At 39.7% G+C, this 21,368-nt stretch overlaps 1 protein-coding gene across 1 annotated transcript in view; it reads left to right on the forward strand.

The window, feature by feature from the left end:
* Nucleotides 1-636, forward strand: part of LOC109933119 (transcription factor 24-like) — a 7,046-nt gene extending 6,410 nt beyond the window's left edge. The window contains exon 4 of the mRNA XM_020532104.2: nt 526-636. Coding sequence (XP_020387693.2) covers nt 526-636 — 111 coding nt within the window. The remainder of the gene's footprint in view (nt 1-525) is intronic.
* The last annotated feature ends 20,732 nt before the right edge of the window (nt 637-21,368 follow it).

Raw genomic sequence — 21,368 nt, forward strand, 5'->3', positions numbered from 1 at the left:
TTTCTGATGAAGGGTCTAGGCCCGAAACGTCAGCCTTTCGGCTCCTATGATGCTGCTGGGCCTGCTGTGTTCATCCAGCTCTGCACCTTGTTGTCTCGGATTCTCCAGCATCTGCAGTTCCTGCTATCTCTGATTCAACAACAATAAAATGAAAGCTTTCTGAAAACGTGACTGAGAAGCCTAGTGAGTAGTACGAAGCTTTTAAAAACTTCCTCTGTAGAATTATGCGCATTTTCACATTTGGGTGAAAATTGGCTTAGCACCAGTAAAGAAAAATTATCCCAACGATTATAGCCAACGGTTCTAATTCGATAGCACTCAACATTTCAATTTGCAGAATTTTCATTTCACTTCTACAACAGTGTATGACCTATTTCCAAAATAAAACAATTTCACTGCAACAAACGGGAATGGACGAAAATACAAATAAAGTCAAACTGAATTAACTGTCACGTAGACTTTATTAAAATCGAGCGCGTTTCCAGTCAGCGAATAACAAACTTCTTTTTTGTTCACGAATTTCAGAAGTGGCCGATGCGATCCCGGTTGTACGTTGGTGCAACAGGTCAGTTTCTGAATTCCGGTCAATCAGAGAATCAAACTCAAGCAGCGGTGACCAGCCCCGATCCTGTCTAAGATGAGATACTTCTCAAAGTTCATCGCGTAGTGTTTATGCTTATTGGAACCAACCGCTATTGTCGACTTCGCCGCCGCTACGTTGAATTCCTTAAAGAGTGAACTATCACTTTTCAAGATAAAGAAATTAGTAAATAAAATATATTGTCGAATGCAATTATTGAACTAAGACGTGTTTGAAATTGATTTACTATATTGTTCAATGTTGTGTATTTTCAAAGTACAGTCTCCAAACATTTCGCGATTTATGAGCTAGGTGTTCCTTTAAACTGTAAATATCGATGATGATGTGTACACACTGTGCTATTACCATCCTCTCATCCATTCTATGTCAAAGAAATCTAAAATGCTGATTGAGAAGTATTAATGTCTGCAAATTTGTAAAGTGCTGAAGCTCACGTTTTCTGTTCAAAGACTTCTCGCCCTAATGGTATTGAAAGGATGGGGTTTGGTTTCTGGTACAGTATTGAAGTCTCGGCTTGGCTGATCGGCTATGCACTTTCAATTTCAATCAGTTTGCACTAAACATAAGAATGAATGAACAGCAAAAAACATTGTGCACGGCCGGCTCCTGTGAGTATGTGCATCATTTTCTTTGACCCATTAAAGATTTTTTTTAGAAAGTGTTCCATTTTCATTGAAGTTCGATATGATTGAAACTTTCTCATTTCTGCGGATAGTTCAGTAAATATTTATACCAAGTGTTACACAAGTGAAATCAATCAAATTGTCTGTTCAATGTATTAATGTTAGAAACATCAAACTTAAGAATGATCATTCTTAACCAGAAAAAAAGCATGTATTTGGACTATACAAATCAAATGCTGCAGATGCTGGAAATCTGAAATAAAAACTAAACCAAAACTGGAAATATTGAACAGATGAAGCAGCTTCTGTGCAGAAAGAAACAAAATATACATTTTGGGTGCAACAGAGAAAGGTCGAGGACCTGAAAAGTTCAGCATGTATTGGTCTTACATTGAATTATCTTGTTTTCAAGGACATAGACATATGTACACATATTGAAAGAATAATTTACAATTATAATTAACTTATCACACTGTATTGACCATGAACAAATCAGCCTATATATTTCATTTGTTCGTTTAATCATTTTAGTGATGTTCGCAAAAACACCTCAATATTTCCAACAATTGTTGTTAATAAAAGTGTGCATAAGTATTTTCTTGGTTTAATTCTTTGGAGGCTGGGGTTGACAGAGACTAACGTAAATATTATTTTGCAATGTGAAAGAACGCAGATTTCACTTTTACATTTACGCAAATCTTATGATTCGGAATTTGAACTCTTCTTGAACTACACTGTTCAGAAAAGGGCTCTTATGAGCATGCAAAAATATGCATATGTCATAAAAGCAAACATGTTGGCTAGGTAAGCCTTCATATTTGCACATTGACTAATATAATTATGGTAATATCGAATGACGCTATCTCTTCCTAATTTTAATATATTGAAATATATGTATAAGTTTCAACGGAATGTTATTTTGGACTTGCTATTTTGTTGACAACCGTGAAATGTTAATTCAGACAAATACATAACACATTATTTTACACAAACTTTTAAACCTGATTTATAATCTTTTATAACACAGATTTGAAATATTATGCATCACCTCTGATAACCACTAATCATCACAGTAATTATGACAAAAAAATCTGAGGAAAAATGTGTGTTGCTGAACAACATAACAGTTTTTAATTCCTTTATTCTTCCAAAGGATATGGGTGTTGCTGGCAAGGCCATCATTTATTGGCCAACCCTAATTGTTCTTGAGAGACTGGCTAAACTATTTCAGAGTCAACCATATTGCCGTGGTTCTGGAGTCACATGTAGACTAGACCAGGTTAGGGTGGCAGATTTCCTTCCCTCAAGGATATTAGGGAAGCAGATGTTCATGACCGCCATCACCAAAAGTAACTTTAAATTCCAGATTCATTGATTGAATTCAACCCACTTAAACCTATGTCCCCAGACCAATAGCCAGATTTACTGATCTGTGGACTTTACCGCTATGACCCTAGCTCCCTATGAGTTCATGTTAATGTTCTCAATTTTGTCCGATCAATCGTCATTTGACTAGTTTTCACTTGTTAATGATAGCAATACATGTTGTGCGATTAAATCTTGTAAAAACGTGAAAATATTTTGTTTAAGCACATCGTTTCAGAGGGATATTTGATAAGAACTAAGATTTAACCTTTATAGTTACATTTCATGTATAATTTGCTACTACAGTCCATGCACAAGCGTAAAACTTGACAAATTCACAGGCAGATTTGTCTCTAATGTTTCTCTGGTGTGGAAAATGTTGACTGCAGTGCAGAAATGTTGCAGCAATTCTCAGAGGTGTATTAAATACATGACGGAAAATCCCTTCTAGACAATAGGTGGGCTGTATGATCAAAACTGGACATGTTGTTGAACCCCCTCAGCAAAACTCACATTCTCATTATAAATTGCCACCTCTAGAATTATTGCTGTACTGACAAAAAGGCAAAGAAGGGTCTAGGCCCAAAACGTCAGCTTTCCTGCACCTCTGATGCTGCTTGGCCTGCTGTGTTCATCCAGCTCTACACCTTGTTATCTCAGATTCTCCAGCATCTGCTATACTCCTAGCGGGCATACGGCTGCTCTCTCACTAGAGATAGAGATAGAGATAGAGAGAGAGAGAGGACTGGAGGTGGTTTAACCTGAAGGTTCTCAACCTGAGGTTGAGAAGGAGAGTTCTTCACAGTAACCTCAGCCAGTATGGTAACTGAATTCATACTTTTGATGCTACTCTGCATTGCAAATCAGCCATCCAGACAACTGAGCTAACCAACCCCCTGCTGAAATGTCTATATTTGACATTATGCTGCACTCCAAATGAGTATTTTTCCTTACTGTAAAAGGAAATGACTAAGATATAAACAGACAGCAAGGAATCAACATTGTTACAAGGTGTAACTCAAGGCTCAGATTATTTAAATTCATAGAGTTTAAAAACAGACTCTTCTTGTCCACGCCAACCAGATATTCTAAATGAATCTAGTCCCATTCTCCAGCATTTAGCCCATATCCCTCTAAACCCTTCCTGTTCATATACCTATCCAGATACCTTTTAAATGTTGTAATTCTACCAGACTCCTCCACTTCTTTGGCAGCTCATTCCATAGACACATCATCCTCTGCGTGAAAAAGTTGCCCCTTAGGTCCTTTATACCTCTCACCTTAAACCTATGCCATCTGGTTTTGAACTCCCCCACTCTGGGAAAAATACATTGTCTATTTACCCTATCCATGCCCCTCATGATTTTATAAACCTCTATAAGGTCACCCGTCAACCTCCAACACTTCAGGGAAAATAGCCCCGGTCTATTCAGCCTCTCCCCATAAATCAAACCCTCCAACCCTGGCAACATCCTTGTAAATCTTTTCTGAACCCTTTCAAGTTTCACAACATCCTTCCTAGCAGAGAGACCAGAATTGCATGCAGTATTCGAAATGTGGCCTAACCAATGTCCTATATAGCCGTAACATGACCTCCCAACTCCTAAATTCAATGCACTGACCAATAAAGGCAAGCATACCAAACACCTTCTTGACTTAAAGTTTTTGAGAAGATTTGTAGCTCGGGTTGTGGATGAGGTTGCATACATGCTTGCAGAGCTGGTGGGTTTGGTGCAAATGTTTCATCACCCTGCTAGGTAACATTGTCATTGCGCCTCCAGTGAAGCATTGGTCTTCTGTCCTGCCTTCTTCACTATCCTACACTACTTATCTATCTATCTACTCATTAACCATAACTCCTCTGTTCAAATCCAAAACATTTACATAAGTGACGAAAAGCACTGGACCCAGCACCAATCCTTGTGGCACACCGCTGGTCACAGGTCTCCAGTCTGAAAAGCAACCCTCCACCACCACTCTCTGTCTTCTACCTTTGAGCCAGTTCTGTACCAAAAATAGTTAGTTCTTTCCCTATTCCATTTGATCTAACCTTGCCAACTAGTCTACCATGAGGAACCTTGTTGAACGCCTTACTGAAGTCCATATGGATCACATCCACCACTCTGACCTCATCAATCTTCTTTGTTATGTCTTCAAAAAACTCAATTAAGTTCATGAGACATGATTTCCCAAGCAGAAAGCTATGTTGACCATCCCGAATCAGTCCTTGTCTTTCCAAATACATGTAATCCTGTCCCTCAGGATTCCCTTCAACAACTTGCCCACCACTGACGTCAGGCTCACTGGTCTATAGTTCCCTGGCTTTTTCTTACCACCTTTCTTAAATAGTGGCACCATGTTAGCCAACCTCCAGTCTTCCGGCACTTCACCTGTGGCTATTGATGACACAAAGATCTTAGCAAGGGGCCCAGCAATCACTTCCCTAGCTTCCCACACAGTTCCAGGATACACCTGATCAGATCCCGGGGATTTGTCCACCTTTATTTGTTTTAAGACATCCAGCACCTCCTCCTCTGTAATATGGTCATTTTTCAAGACGTCACTATTTATTTCCCCATGCTCTACATCTTCCATATCCTTCTCCATAGTAAACACTGATGCAAAATACTTGTTTAGTATCTCCCCCATCTCCTGCAGTTCCACACATCAGTGGCCTTGGTGATCTTTAAGAGGCCCTATTCTCTTCCTAATAACCCTTTTGTCCTTAATGTATTTATAGAATCCCTTTGAATTTGCCTTTATACTCTTCTAGGGAATCATTTGATTTCTCCTGTCTATACCTCTTTTATTTATTCATTCACAGGATGTGGGCGTTGCTGGCCAGGCAGCATTTATTGCCCATCCCTAATTGCCCAGAGGGTAGTTAAGAGTCAACCACATTGTTGTGTGTCTGGAGTCACATGTAGGCCAGACCAGGTAAGAATGGCAGTTTCCTTCCCTAAAAGACATTAGTGAACCAGACAGGTTTTTCCGACAATAAACAATGAATTCATGGTCATCATTAGATTCTTAATTCCAGATATTTATTGAATTCAAATTCCACCATCTGCTGTGACAGGATTTGAACCCACATCCCCAGAACATTATGTGGGTCTCTGGATTAACAGTCCAGCAATAATACCACTAGGCCATTGCCTCCCCCTAACATATACTTCCTTCTCATTCTTGACTAGAACCTCAATTTTTCTAGTCATCTACCATTCTCTATACCTACCAGCCTTGCCCTTCATCCTAACAGGAACATACTGCCTCTGGATTGCTGCATCATTCTCTTTTCACACACAATCCTTGAATGAAACTTGCACTTTCTTCGGGGCATTCACATTCTTTAACCATCCAGACTTACTTTACTAATAACTGCTGCAAAGCAATTGCAGCAAAATTTAAAACCAGCAATTCTTACAACATTTTTAGTCAGTTCCACTCATCTCTTCACCGTCATTTCATTTCATGGCCAACCAATCAAAAATCTAATTTGTGAATGCTATATCAGAATCTCCACCTATAGAATCAAAACATTTTTGTGTCTGCAAATGACTGATTGGCTGCTGGTTTTCATCAGTGCTGATGAAGGGTCTAGGCCCAAAAAGTCAACTTTCCTGCTCCTCTGATGCTGCCCGACCTCCCGTGTTCGTCCAGCTCCACACTGTATTGACTCTGACTGCAACATCTGCAGTTCTTGCTATCTCTAAGTTGAGATGATGTCTTTTTTTGTATAGTGACTGAATGGGTAAGATATCTAGGAAGATGAGAGGAGCCAAATGGCTTCCATGTAAAATTATCATTGAGAGCTGAAAAATATTTTGGGAAAGAGCCTGGTTTGCACTGAAAATCATATATAAACAAATTGAAATAGTGGATAACCAACTGTTTACAACATTTTCTAAAACTGACAAAATTTTCCTTGTTTTACCTTTTATAAACTACTTATAAAATCAATTTGATTAATTTATGAACCGTTTCACAGATGCTAGTTATCACATTATTACAACTTTTCTCTGGATCTATTATTAAATAAAATGAATATTGTAGTCTGGTATGTCCAGGGCTTTCTTGTTTATGCAGCGAGAAAGGATTAACTAAAACACTCAATTATTTTAAACAAAAACAAGGTGCTGGAGAAACTCAGCAGGTGTGGCAGTATCGAAGAGTCCAATTACTCTTCTTTAGAACTGTTCCCACCAATCCTTCCTCATGCACTCGCTTATTTTTATGAATTTCCATTTTAATTTCCCCCTGCATTTTTTACACTCACTAGGGACTATGCTGTATTGATCTCTGGACATCTGCTGTAAGGTTCTCTTCTTTTTTCATCCTCATATATGTGACTTTTGATATCCAGGGTTCTCCAGTCTTGTTCTCATCTTTGTCTTCGTGGGAGGCATGTTTGTCTGGCTCTTTCTACTTCTTTGTTGAATATCTCACACTGGTATGGCACTCTGATATTCTTGTTTCACTTTCTTCTTTCTAATCCAGAAATTCTCTTTCCTTTATTCCTGTTAGAACTCCAGTATTAATTTATCTTTGTCACTATCCTCAGTTTCACCTCTAGATATTTCACCAGTCATTTTGCAATTTCTATTTTTCTGATGTTCAGGTGGAAATATATCTGAGTCCCTAGTTACACCTTTTCATTCTTCCAAGGATAATACCTTTTAATTTTTCATAAGTTATTTCACCCAGCTTCATTAAAGCATTGACAGCAAATGTGGGTATTATAGTGCTTTCAATTCTAGAGACTCAAGGAAACCTTTATAGAGGCTTTTTTAGGAGTTTATGAAGGAACAATTTGTTTCCCAGTCCAATTATTCTGCATGCCTGCCCAAACGTCATAGCCAAACCATTAAATGTGTTATAAGTAAGTGAGGGGGGGAAATTTGTTCCCACTTTTTAACCCTCCCATGGTCAATTGCAACAAATACTTTTGTTTCTTTTTAGCATGCAGCTATATCACATTTCAATTAAATATTAGTTAACTAGATCAAAATGAAGAAGTTTTCTTGAATGAATAATGAGGAATTTCATTCCCAACTGACCTCAAGAAATAAAAGTGAAAATGCAACACCAAACACACACACAAACACCAGTAATAAGTTTGAAAGGAGTAACGGGTCGTATGGACAGGAGAAGTGCAATTTAAAGTTCTTGGTCTTTCTAGTGTTAGTTATTTTCCCAATTTCCTTTATTCACAGGGTGCAAAATTCCAAGATGATAAGAGAACAAGGTGAGACAGACAGTCTTCCTATTCTTGCTTACAAATCTATTTTCCTTCTATCTGCTTTACTGCCCAAAAATACCTACTGGTATATGAGTGGTAATTACAAATATGACTCCATATCAGTTGTAAGAATCCTTTGATGTTCAAATGTTCACTGCTTATGAAACTATATCTTGATGTTAACTCAGTTTTCTGGCTTTGATTTGTTAAAAATTAACTCTGGAGATTTGGGTTTTACTGGCTGGGCATTTATTTCCAATCCCTAACTGCCCTTGAGAAGGTGGTGATGAACCACCTTCATGAACCATTGCAGTTTATTTGCTGTGGGTACATTCACAATGCCGTTAGGGACGGAGTTCTAGGATTTTGATCTGGTGACATTGAAGAATAGCAAGTGGCTGCAAAGGAATTTGCAGGAAGTGGTATTCCCATGTATCTTGTGCCCTTGTCCTTCTTGATGGGTAGCTTCCAGGTTTTTAGCTGTCCTAGAAGAGCTTGGCTAGGTCCCTGGAGCATACTTATTTAGTACTATTGCTAGAATATTGTCTGGGCCTATAACTTTTGCAGCAGCCATTTCCTTAGTCATTTCTTGCCGTCAGGTGGAGTCAATCAAATTGGTTGAGCACTGGCATTTGTGATGCTGGAGGTGGCTAAGATGCATCATTCACTTGGCATTTCTGGCTAGTTGTCTGACTGTGCCAATTATCAGTGCAATGCAAGGCAGGGCAGGGCAAAACAAGGCGTGCACGTTGTAGTTGGAGCCAGTCAAATACGCACTGAGAACAAGGGAGCTGCACTGGTAGACAGCCTGGCAAAAATCACTTAATGTGTTTCTTTTCCTGTGCAGTATCTGTGCCTGATGCAACCATACACTGCTGGTTTGCTGGTGTGGCCTCTTCGACCATTCTCCACTTGTAGGGCACAATGTCAGTGCTGGAAGACGCAAGGATGGTGATGATGCCTCCCTGAAAGTGGAGTGTCAATGTCGTAGCAGAAACGTAGGTACAGCTGATGCTGTGGATTGTGCTCTGCTGTCCAGTTTGTCTGCAACCATCATGGATCTCCTGGAGCAACCAGCAGGTTGAACCTGCTAAGAACCTACTCTGGTTTCCAAGTTAAATTTTCCCAACAGCTAGTTTTAATGCGGGTTTAATAAGATTGCAACCCCATAGTGAGTTGTGCTGTGCTGTTAACAAGCTGTCAAACAAGGAATAATGATCGTCAATTGAGAACTCACTGTTGGCCAGCGAGAATCTTGCCATGCTGCTTGAACAAAGCGAATAGGATGTGACAAGATGATCTTGACATCAAGATTGGATCGCCAAACATCTTGCCAAATTCAACCTATTCATTTTGCCATGGCCCACGTCATTCAGAGCTTGGTAAGATTCCACCCCTGTGCTAACTTCTTAATGGTATATATGCATAATGACGTTAGGTGTTCATCTGGATAATATTCCTTCCCTGTAGTGTGTCATTCCCATGCCATTTGTTGTTGCCGTGCTACCCATTGTTGGTCCATATTTCTGTTATTAGGTTTTTGAATCTGATGGTTGATCTGTGAACTGTGCATGTTGTGAGTTCATATGTTGCTGATCAGCTGCCTGCAGTTGAGGAACAGCTTCTCCAATTCATTCTGCAGGAGTTGCCACTTTCTTGATTACTTCCTTCTTTTCTAGCTCTTCCACCTTGTCTTTCAGTCTGGCCTGGAGGGCAGCTGGAACTTTTCTTGGCAGATGCTGAATTGGCCTTACACTCTCCCTGAATTTCAAGATGATAATCTCCCAGAAGACATCCTAACCCTGTAAACTTACTGCTGTACTCCTCGAGGATCTTTTCACGGTCAATGGTTTAGTGCGCTGTGACACTTTGCAAAACTCTTTTGGCTTACAGATGGTTACCTCTCCAAGCATTTGGTTTGCTCTAGTTCAGATGAGTGGCTTTTTGCTTGTTGTCTATGATATGGAACTCCGGATTTTCATTCACGTTATCACTTTGGGCTGGCTGGGCTGTTAACTGGTGCTGTAGCATTATTGATTATGGAAGAATACTACATTCTCATCTGTCACACTGTTTGCAAAAACAGTGACAAACCTAGGGTTACTGTATGTTTAACAGTAAAAGGTTACAGGTCTAGGACTCTGTCAGTACTAACAGCAACAAACTGATGTCCTCAGATTACCACTAGCATTAACAATATGCTACTACACTCCCAGAGTAGTAAAAATATTACCATTAACAAACCAAATCGTCTGAGTTATCATCAGTATCATCAGTAACAAACTGCCTCTCCAGATTACTGTCAATATTAACAGCAACATACCACTGCTCTGGGATTAGTGTCAGCGTTAACAATAACAAACCACCATTCACAGATTACTAACAAGATTAACAGTAAGAAATCATCTCTCCAGGATTACTGTAAATATGAATAACAACTAACCACCACTCTGGAATTACTGTCAATATTAGCAATAACAAACCTATTGTCTGTATTAACAGCAACAAACTACCTCTCTGAGACTACCATCAGAATTAACAGGAACAAACTGCCTTGCTGCGATTACTATAAGTAGTGATGGCAACAAACTGCTGCTCCCCAGATTAACTGAGTATTAACAGTAACAAAATGCCTCTCTGGATTGCCATCTTATTCATAGTAACAAATTGCAGCCCCTGATTTACCATCAGTTTTTTTAAAAAATGTCATTCATGGGAAACAGGTATCATTAGCTAGGGCAGCATTTATTGCCCATTCCTAATTGCCCTGGAGAAGGTGGTGGTGAGCTGCCTTCTTCAAACGCTGCATTCCTCAATGCTGTTAGGATTTCCTGGATTTTAACCCAGTGACATGAAAAGTGACATAGTTCCAATTCTGTGCTGTGTAGCTTGGAGGGTAACTTATGTTCCCACATGTCCTCTGCCCTTTTCCCTCTACGTGGTAGAGGTCATGGTCTAAAAGTGCTATTGGAGGAGCTTTGTTGAGTTACTGCAGTGCATCTTGTAGCTGGTACTCACTGTTGCTACTATGAGTCAGAGGTAAAGGGAATCAATGTTGAAGGTGCTGGATGGGGTGCAAATTTATCAGGTTGCTTTGTCCTGGATGGTTTCAAGCTTCCTGAGTGAAGCTGCACCCATCCAGTTAAGTGGAGAGTATTCCATTATATTCCTGACTTGTGTCTTGTAGATGGTGGACAGGCTTTGGACATACAGCAGGTGAGTTATTCACAGTAGAATTCCTAGGCTCTGCCTTGCTGTTGCAGTCTCAGAATTTATATGAATAATCCAGTTCAGTTTCTGATCAATGATATCTTCCAGGAAGTTGAAAGTGGGGAATTCAACATTAGTAATGCCAGCAAATATCAAAGAGTGATGGTTAGATTCTCCCTTGATGGAGTTGGTCATCACTTGTGTGCATGAATGTTACTTGCCACTTATCAGCCCAAGCTTGGATGTTGTCCAGTTGCTGCTGCGTATGGACATGAACTGCATCAGTACCTCAGGTGTCACAAATATTGCAGAACACTGTATAATCAACAAATTCCAGAGATGAGGTGAGAATGACAGCCCTTGATATCATGGCTACATTCGACCGAGTGTGGCATCAAGGAGCCCTAGCAAAACTGGTATCAATGGATATTAGGGGACAAACTCTCCAGTGGTTGGAGTCATAACTGGCACACAGGAAGACGGTCATGTTTGTTGGCGGTCAATCATCTCAGCTCCAGGACATCTCTGCAGGAGCTCCTCAGGGTAGTGTCCTCGGCCAACTATCTTCAGCTGCTTCATCAATGACCTTCCCTCCATCATCAAGGCAGAAGTGGGGACATTTGCTGATGACTGCACAATATTCAGCACCATTCGTGACTCCTCAGATACTGAAGCAGTCCGTATTCAGATGCAACAAGATCTGGACAATATCCAGGCCTGGGTTGACAAGTGGCAAGTGACATTCGCGCCACACAAATGCCAGGCTATGACCATCACCAGTAAGAGACAATCTAACCACCACCTTTGACCTCCACTATCAACATTCTGGGGGTTATCATTGACCAGACACTCACTGGACTCACCACATAAACACAGTGGCTACAAGAGCAGGCCAGAAACTAGGAATACTGCGGCAAGTAACTCACCTCCTGACTCCCCAAAGCCTGTCCACCATCTACAAGGCACAAGTCAGGAGTGTGATGGAATACTCCCCACTTGCCTGGATGAGTGCAGCCCCAACAACACTCAAGAAGCTTGACAACATCCAGGACAAAGCAGCCCAGTTGATTGGCATGACATCCACAAGCATCCACTCCCTCCACCATTGATGCTCAGTAGCAGCAGCGTTAACTATCTACAAGATGCACTGCAGAAATTCACCAAAGATCCTCAGACAGCACCTTCCAAACCCATGACCATTTCTATCTAGAAGGACAAGGGCAGCAGATATATGGGAACACAACCACGTCCAAGTTCCCCTCCAAGCCACTCACCATCCTGACTTGGAAATATATCACCGTTCCTTCACTGTCACTGGGTCAAAATCCTGGAATTCCCTCTCTAATGGCATTGTGGGTCAACCTACAGCATGTGGACTGCAGCAGTTCAAGAAGGCAGCTCACCACCACCTTCTCAAGGGCAACTAGGGATGGTCAAGAAATGCTGGCCCAGCCAGCAATGCCCACATCCCACAAATGAATAGTTAAAAAAAATCCATACTCCTGGCCATATGATGAGGGGGCAGTGGTGCAGGAATGTAATTGATAAAGCAGCTAAACATGATTGAGCCTAGGATACTACCCCAAGGAGCTCCTGCAGTGATGTCCTGGAGTTGAGATAATTGAATTCCAACAACTACAACTGCAGGTTTGTCAGGTGTTGCTCCAACCAGCAGAAATCTTTTCCTCTGGTTCTCAGTGACTCTGGCTTTGCTAGGCAGGGCTCATTGATACCATACTCAATCAAATACTTATGAAGGGCAATCACTCTCAGTTCACCACTGGAAGTCAACTCTTTTGTCCAAATTTGAACCAAGGTTGGAACGAGGTCAGGAGCTGATTGGCCCTAGTAGAACACAAACTGGGTGTCAGTGCGCAGAGTAAGTGAATACTGATAAGACTGTGGGTGACCATTTCAATTACCTTCATTAACAAATCACCCCTGTGCGATTAAACAGTCATAATTCCAAGGTCCAGGACTATGGGGTGAGGGATACAATAAAACTTGTGGCCGCTGCTGTCATGGTGCAATAGGGAAAGACCACCAGCTAAGGTCTTTCTATCAATACATAACAAGGGTCTGTTACATTGCCAGATACCTTGGTAGACTTAATAGAAATATAAATAGTTTCCTTTCACGTTTGGAAAATGCCTTTTTAGTTGCAACTGGATTGAAGCTCTAATGAGGAATGTCAAAATTTCATTATATTTTCTACAAAGTCTATACGGATGTGTTTTGTACTTAAACAACACCAGAAATTGCTGGAGAAACTCAGCATATTAAAAATGCCGGAGAAACTCAGTAGGTCTGGCAGTACATGTGGAGAGAGAAACCAAGTCAATGTTTTGAGTACAGTGGCCTTTCTTCAGGGTTTTATTTTATTATTTTGCACTTGCATTTACTTATTGATACTTTATGTATAAAGTATATTTTTGAAAAATAAAAAATGAACAGTAATAAACCATCTCTCAGGTTACCGGCGGTAATATCAGTAATAAACCATCTCTCAGATTACTGTCAGTAATATTGGTAATAAACCATCTCTCAGATTACCATCAGTAATACTGGTAATAAATGGTGTCTCAAATTACTGTCAGTAATATCTGTAACAAATCATCTCTCAGTTTACCATCAGTAATAAAAACCATCTCTCAGATTACTGTCAGTAATATCAGTAATAAACTGTCTCTCAGATTACCATCAGTAATAAACTGTCTCTCAGATTGCAATCAATAATATCATTAATAAACCGTCTCTCAGATTACCGTCAGTAATATAAGTAATAAACCATCTCAGATTGCCGTCAGTACTATCAGTAATAAACCGTCTCAGATTGCTATCAGTAATATCAGTAATAAACTGTCTCTCAGATTGCCGTCAGTAATATCAGTAATAAACTCTCAGATTACCGTCAGTAATATCAGTAATAAACCGTCTCTGCCGTTTATAATTCCTGACGTTGTTCTGAGGCACGAGGGTATGCCGCGCGTCCTCGCTGGGGACACAGGCGCGCGCGGTCGGAGACGGGCGCGTGTTTTTGCTTGTCTGTGCTTGGCCCCGAGGAGGAGGAGGAGGAGGAGGACGACGACGAATAGTGGTCACAAGAATCCCTTCTCCTCAGGTCGAGTGTATTGTGGTCGGCTCTGGCTCGGGGATAAACCGTCCCCTGACAGTTACAGACCGGAGGAGAAGCAGCTTGCTTTTAGGAGCCCGGCTGTGAGCGTCGGAGAGCGGGAAAACTCCCCATGGATCCGGAAAGAGCGGGTAAATCACTGTTCTGGGATGTGGGGGAGGGCCAGCTTTCAGCTAACCCAGCCATTTTACAGAGGAGAAATAGGCCCGTATTTAATATCGCTTCCAACTTGTGGGTCGATTTAAATTGTAAACATAGTTAAGATATAGCTCAGTCAGTATCTAATGACTTTGTAAACTGATCTGGCAAGAGATACTGCCAGATTAATGGCCCTTTCTTTCTGTTTAGTGAAATGTGAAAGGCAATTTCCCACACACTGTGTGTTTCTGATTGATTAATATTAATATGCTGTATCCTGTGAATAATATAAAACACATGGAAACTATTAAATGCAGGTTTATTAACGAACAGTTTCCTGAATTTAAATTTGCAAACATTGAATAGTTCAGGGGGTAATCAAGTAATTTGGAGATCAAATAATTTTATTTGAATATTATCCCTTTGGTTCACTCCCCACACACCACTGGTATCAAAATCAGTGTTTGCGAGACCAAATAATCTACGAAAATCCCAATACATCTGTCCGTTTGTACAACTTTTTACAGTTCTTCTGGATATTTATTTACTTTGTTAAAAGTGCTGACTCTGGCAGGTACATCTTATTGTCACTTTTTCAGCAACATCTTTGTGTCAACATCTATGGAATTTTCCATTGTCAGCATTCTTGATGAGGAAACCAGTACTATATTCCCAGCTGGCATTGTGTGTATTAGCATATTTTGAATGATGTGCTGTCTCATTTATTTAGGATTTGAGAATTTATTTCCTGTTCCCAAAAGACTGAAATAAACTAGAGATTCAATTATTAAAACTTTATCAAGCAAATTTGTCATTGACAAATGTTGTACTGGGTTGTCAACTCAACTGACAATAAGCCAAAACCAGTTAGGTCATGGAACTCCAAGTTAAAACTTTCTGTCCACAGTTCAAAGGCAAAGGCTTATAAAATTGTTAAAAAAAAATTAGTAAACTTGAGAATTGGGTGCATTTTTATAAATCAACAAAAGTCAAGTTATGAACTGAAAAAGAAAGAAAATAGAATCTGAAAGTGAACTAGCAAGAAACAAAAATGGGTTGTAAAAGCTTTTGCAGATATGTAAAAAATAGGAAAGAAAGCAAAGACAAATGTGGTCCCACCACAGGCAGAACAGAATTTATAACAGGGAATAAGGAAGTGACAGTGAAACTAAGCATTTTTATTGAGCTTGTCTTCACTGAGGAAGATATAAAGATTTTCCAGGAATACTAAAGAACCAACAGACTATCACGATTCAAAATGGAAAGAAACTGTTATTTGTAGGAAAGGAGTACATCAGAAATTAATGGAACTGAAAGTTAATTAATTCCCTGTACCTGATACTCTACATCCAGAGTCAGGTTTTTCAAACTATACAGTCAATAGGGGATCATGGTCAGGAGACTAAACCTGAGTGAGATGTACATCAAGTGATTAGCGAATTAGGTTAAAGTGGGAATTCAGTGCATGGGGGAAAGAGGTGCTTTAAGTCAGGTTTATTGCAACTAGTAAATTTTGTTATGTATTACTCAGATTTATCACTGCTAGTCAGGTTTGCCAACAGCTGTAAAGTCTATTAAGTTAAGGCCAAGTAAGATAAAGTTATTGTAGGAAAACCAAAATAAAATAAATAATATAAAAGTAAGGCATGGCAGCAAAGGTTGATCACATAGAATGCACATTGTATATAGACTGAAAGAGGTCGTGGACCCTACCGTTAACCTAGATGACCACTGTGCAGTAAGTGCCACCAGTTGCTGAAACTTGAGCTTGGGGTTCAGAGCTCAATTGGCAGCTGGAGTCACTGATGCATCCGCAAGTCTGAGAACGATGTTGATAGCACGTTGAATCATAGAATCCCTACAGTGAGGAAACAGGCCCTTCAGCCCAACAAGTCCGCACCGACCCTCAGAGCATCCCACCCAGAATCATCCCCCATAACCCAACTAACCTACACATCCCTGAACACTACAGGCAATTTAATATGGCCAATTGGCCAAGCCTGCACATCTTTGGACTGTGGGAGGAAACTGGAGCACCCGGAAGAAACCCATGCAGACATGGGGAGAATGTGCAAACTCCACACAGACAGTTGCCCGAGGCTCAAATTGAACCCGGGTCCCTGGTGTTGTGAGGCAGCAGTGCTAACCACTGAGCCACCTCGCTGCCCCCCTAGATGTGGTCACACCACAGCTAGGAGCATGGAGACAGAAAAAGAATGGGTGATTGCCAAGCATCCATGAGAAGCAAGTAGGTAGTGCAGTAGACCCCTCAAGTCCTGCTTGATAATCAGTATTCCATTTCAGGTACTGGTGAGGATATTAGTTCCTTGAAGGAGTGCAGTCAGAGCCAAGTTCAAGGCATTATGGGCCACTCAGCAGTACAGGAGGAAAGGGGAAGAACAGTAGTGATAGGGAGTTGTTGGTTTGAGAAACAGACAGGCATTTGTGTAGCTATAAATGTGATTCCAGGATAGTTTTTTACATTCTTTGTACTAGGCTCAAAGAGGTCATGGAGCAGCTCAGGACATTGTCTTGTGGGTTTGTGAACAGCCAGAGGTCCTGGCTTGAATGCACAAATTAAGGAAAATTGGTGTAATGTAATTGCAGTAATGGAGACTGCTACAGATTGAGCACTGATTATCCAGGGATATTCAGCCTTTAAGAGGGATTGGCAAAAAGGAAAAGGTTGTGGGTAGCACTGTTTTTATAGGGGCAAGATCCTTGCATGAGTAAGTGATCATCTTGGCTCAAAGGATCAAGTTGTAGAATCAGGTTAGGGTGGAGCTAAGAAAGAGAACAACAGATAAGTAATATGATTGTGCTCAGTATAATTAAGGAAATTAGCAATGCAATGTTGAAAATACTGTAATAATGGACAACTTCAATTTACACACAAACTGGGTTACTAGTGGGGCACTGATGCTGTGGAGGATTAATTCCTGGAGTGTGAGGTGAGTTTCTGGATTAATACATTGTGGAGCCACCTTTGGTGTCGGGCTGTTTTGGATTTAGTGTGTAATGAGAAAGGGTGATTTAATAATCTTATGACCATAATATGATAGAATTTCAGGTTAAGTATTAATGTGATGCAGTTCCTTCTCAAACAAGGACCTTAAATCTAAACAAAGGAAATTTTGAAGGTATGAGGGGCAGTTGGCAATGTCGGATTGGGAAAATGCAGTAAAATATTTGTTGATACACAGTCAATGGCTAGTACTTAAAGAACAGATGTATATTCCTCTAAGGCACAAACGCCCAAAGGGATGAATCAATAACAGTTAATGAACAAAGTTAAAAATTGTATTAGGTCAAAGGAAGTGACTTCTGAGGATAGCAGAAAAAGTAGTAAGTGTGAGGATTCAGTGAAATTTAGAACCCAGCAAAGAAGATCAAGAAACTGATTTAGGAAGGGAAAAGAGAGTGTGAATACAAACCATTGAGGCTGAACTGTAAAAACTTTTTTAGGTATGTGAAAAGGAAAGAATTAGCTGGGACAAATACAGATTCATTACTAATGGAACGGGAAAATTTATAGTGGAAAAGAGGGAAACAGAGGAGAAAGAAAACCCTCATTTTGTTTCTGGCTTCACAGAAGAAGGTACAGAAAGTCTCAGATATACAGAATGATGAAGGGATTTGTGAAATAGAGGAAAATAAAATTAGTGTTATCAAAGAGGTTGTACTTTAAGGTCGATAAATCTCGTGTACCAAATGAGCTTCATCCCAGAATGTTGGAGGGGACTGGAGAGATAGTGGATGCATTGGTGGTTATCTTTCAAAATTGTATAGATTCTGAAGAAAGTTCCCTCAGACTGGAAATAGCAAATATAACCCCACTATTTAAGAAGGAAGGAAAGAGAATGGAGAACTGTTAGCTACAGGCCTGTTAGTTTAACGTCAATAGTAGGGAAAGTGTTTGAATATATTATAAGGGATATAATAAATGGACGTTTGGAAAAGAATGATAAAGTTAGGCAGAGCCAGAATGGATTTACAGATGGGAAATTGTGTTTGACAAATTGGAGTTTTTTTGAAGATATTACTTGTACCATTGATGAGGGACAACCAATGGATGGGGAGTATTTGAGTTTTCCGAAGACTACTGATAAAGTCCCTTAGGAGACATTGCGACCATATGAATTAGGAGCAGAAATAGGCCTTTGAGGCTCTCGAGGTTCCTCAGCCATTCAATAGATCAAGGCTGATCTGAGAGTGATTGAATTCCACACTCCCATCTACCTCTCTGATAAACTTCAATTCCCAAGAATCTATTTACCTCTGCTTTAATGATCACAGTTCCTCTGCCTTCTGAGGCAGGGTTCCAAAGTCACACAACCTTCCAGAAAATTCTCTTCACCTCTGTCCTAAAAGAACAACCCTTAATTTTAAGAGTGGCTGCCAGTTCTGGACTCATCTACAAGAGCTGATATCCTTTCAAGCCCATTCAGGAGTCCGGAACCAGGGCTCATGGTCTCAGGAAATGGGCAGGCCATTTAGGACTAAAATGAGAAGAAAACTTTTCACCCAGGGATTGTCAAGTGGAACTCTCTTCCACAGAAAGTGGTTGAGGCCAAAACACTGTGAGTTTTCAGAAAGGAGATAGATATAGTTCTTAGTACTAAAGAAATTAAAGGATATGGGTGAAATTGGGAAAAGGGTACTGGGTTGGATGATAATTATGATCCTATTGAATGATCTTAATTTCGATATTTCCATGTTCAGTTCCTCTCATTGACATTCTGTTAGCCTTCGTAATTATTTCCGTACTAATTGTGAATCAAGCACTGGATCATCTAGAAGTTATTTGAAGTTATATTTTATTCATAATTTTAATCATTTAAAAGATTGCGTAATATTGTTAGAGTTCCCAACTGTTACTGAGTGTTTAATTTGGATAGTTTTCTAGTAGTCATATAAGCAATGATGTGGAGGTGCTGATGTTGGACTAGGACGGGCAAGGTCAAAAATCACACGACACCAGGTTATAGTTCAACAGGTTTATTTGAAGACAACGAGCTTTCGGAGTCTCACTCCTTCTTCAGGTGTCAATGAGAGAGGTTGCATCAGACACAATTTATAGGGAAAAGATCACAGGGTCGTAGAAGTGATGCGAGTGTATTGAACAAACCTAAGATGGCTGTTTGTTCAATACATTCACATCAGTTCTATATGACCCTTTGATCTTTTGCCTATAAATTCTGTGTCTGATGCCAGCACTCTCACTGACACCTGAAGAAGGAGCAAAACTCTGAATGCTTGTGTCTTCAAATGAACCTGTTGGAGTATAACTTGGTGTTGTGTGATTTTTGACCTCGTATAAGCAAGCCTTTGGGAAGACTGAAGGGCTACTTGAAAGCTCAGCGTCTGACATTGTAATGATGTATCAGGAGGATTTAAAAACCAATTTTTAAATAGATTAATTAATATTAAAGGACCCCTTTTGTAATCTCTACACTGCAGATAGTAATCCAATAAACAATATGTTTGAGAGTAGAAATTGAATATTAAAAGTCAAAAGATTAGGGCTGTTGGAAAACTAAGCAGAGAAATGTAGCTTACATAACCTATATATATTCCTGTTTGCAACCACTTAGTATTTTCAAAGTACAATCATTCCCTAATTTCTTTCATAAATACTGGATCTAAGATTGCTCTCCTTAACAGTGGGTTAATAATGGCTTGTCTATCTCTCCTCAAAGTCTCTAGCTTTTTAATTTCCTCTGTCTGAAGAATTTATGAATTTTGTGATTGGTTTCTAAGATATAATCCATGTATCCTTGATGTTTGTCCAGGAATAAAGGCCATTCAAAACGTATTTTATAAAAACTACAGCAAAGTTGTCAATTATAGAGAAAGTAGAACATACAGAAAATATTTGCAGCGCTAAGGAATTCTTCCAAGTATAAGGACGCTGGAGCATGGAATCATGAACATCAGTTTATCTTTATTCTTAAAAACTGTATAACTGAGTCAATTATAATTGTCAGAATAAAATAAGTCTTAAGACAAAGTTGCAATTTACAATATAGTATATGATGCCCTCCTGATATAGGATAATCTTCATCCAATACCAGGAATGTATTGCCAAACTTCATCTTGCCTCAACTCATCTACTTCCAAAAATCTCATGCATGCATTTATTATTTCTGGACTTTTTGCAATGTACTGCTGGCCAGCCACTCATGTTCTATCCTTAGAAATGTTGATATCAACCCAAATTTTTGCTGCCCACTTTAACTTGCACTGAATTCTGTTAATTCATCTTCAGTCTACTAACTGGCTGCCAGTTAAGTACAACATAGATTTTAAAATTTTTATCATTGTTTTCAGATCCCTCCATGGCTTCATCTCTCCTTATCTTTGCAATTTCCTACTGACCAACAACCTTCTGAGATTTCAGCACTTCTTCTGACTAAAGCATTTGGTAGTCATGGTGTCAGCTGTCACGGCCCTTAGAACGCAAATTTCCTCTCTACACCTCTGACTTTTTACCCCTCTTTATTCGTTCAAGTCATTTGTAATTACTATTTTATCAAGCTATTGACCATCTGCCTAACTATATCCTTAAGTGGGTTAGTGTCAAACTTTTTTTCATAAAGCTCCCATGAAGAGCCTAAGATCTTGTGTTATGTTAAAGATGTTGTTTTCTGATTAGGCTTTTTCAGAACAAAACCATTGCATATAGCTCAGTTGTTAAACTGAACAATAGCAATAGAGCTCCTAGGACCAATATTGTTGGTGATAGGCTTGAAGTGATTGAATAAATTTCAGAAAAAAAGACTAAAACTATTCCGTTATGTAACACATCCACCCATGCAGATGGGATGTAGAATTGATTTTCAGTAAACGACGTTGTATTTAATGTCATAAAACATTTCAAGGTACTTCACAGCAGCATTAGTAAACAAAATTTATAATCAAGCCACATAAACAGATTATGTGGGTAGATGATTACAGTTGATAAAAAGATAGTTTAGGAAGAGAACTAGAGAGGTTTGGTGGGGAAATTTCAGAGCTTTAGCACCTTGACAGCAGAAGCATGACTACCAATCATGGAGC

The sequence above is a fragment of the Rhincodon typus genome, chromosome 4 (genome assembly GCF_021869965.1).
Source record: "Rhincodon typus isolate 14 chromosome 4, sRhiTyp1.1, whole genome shotgun sequence".
Classification (NCBI taxonomy): domain Eukaryota; kingdom Metazoa; phylum Chordata; class Chondrichthyes; order Orectolobiformes; family Rhincodontidae; genus Rhincodon; species Rhincodon typus.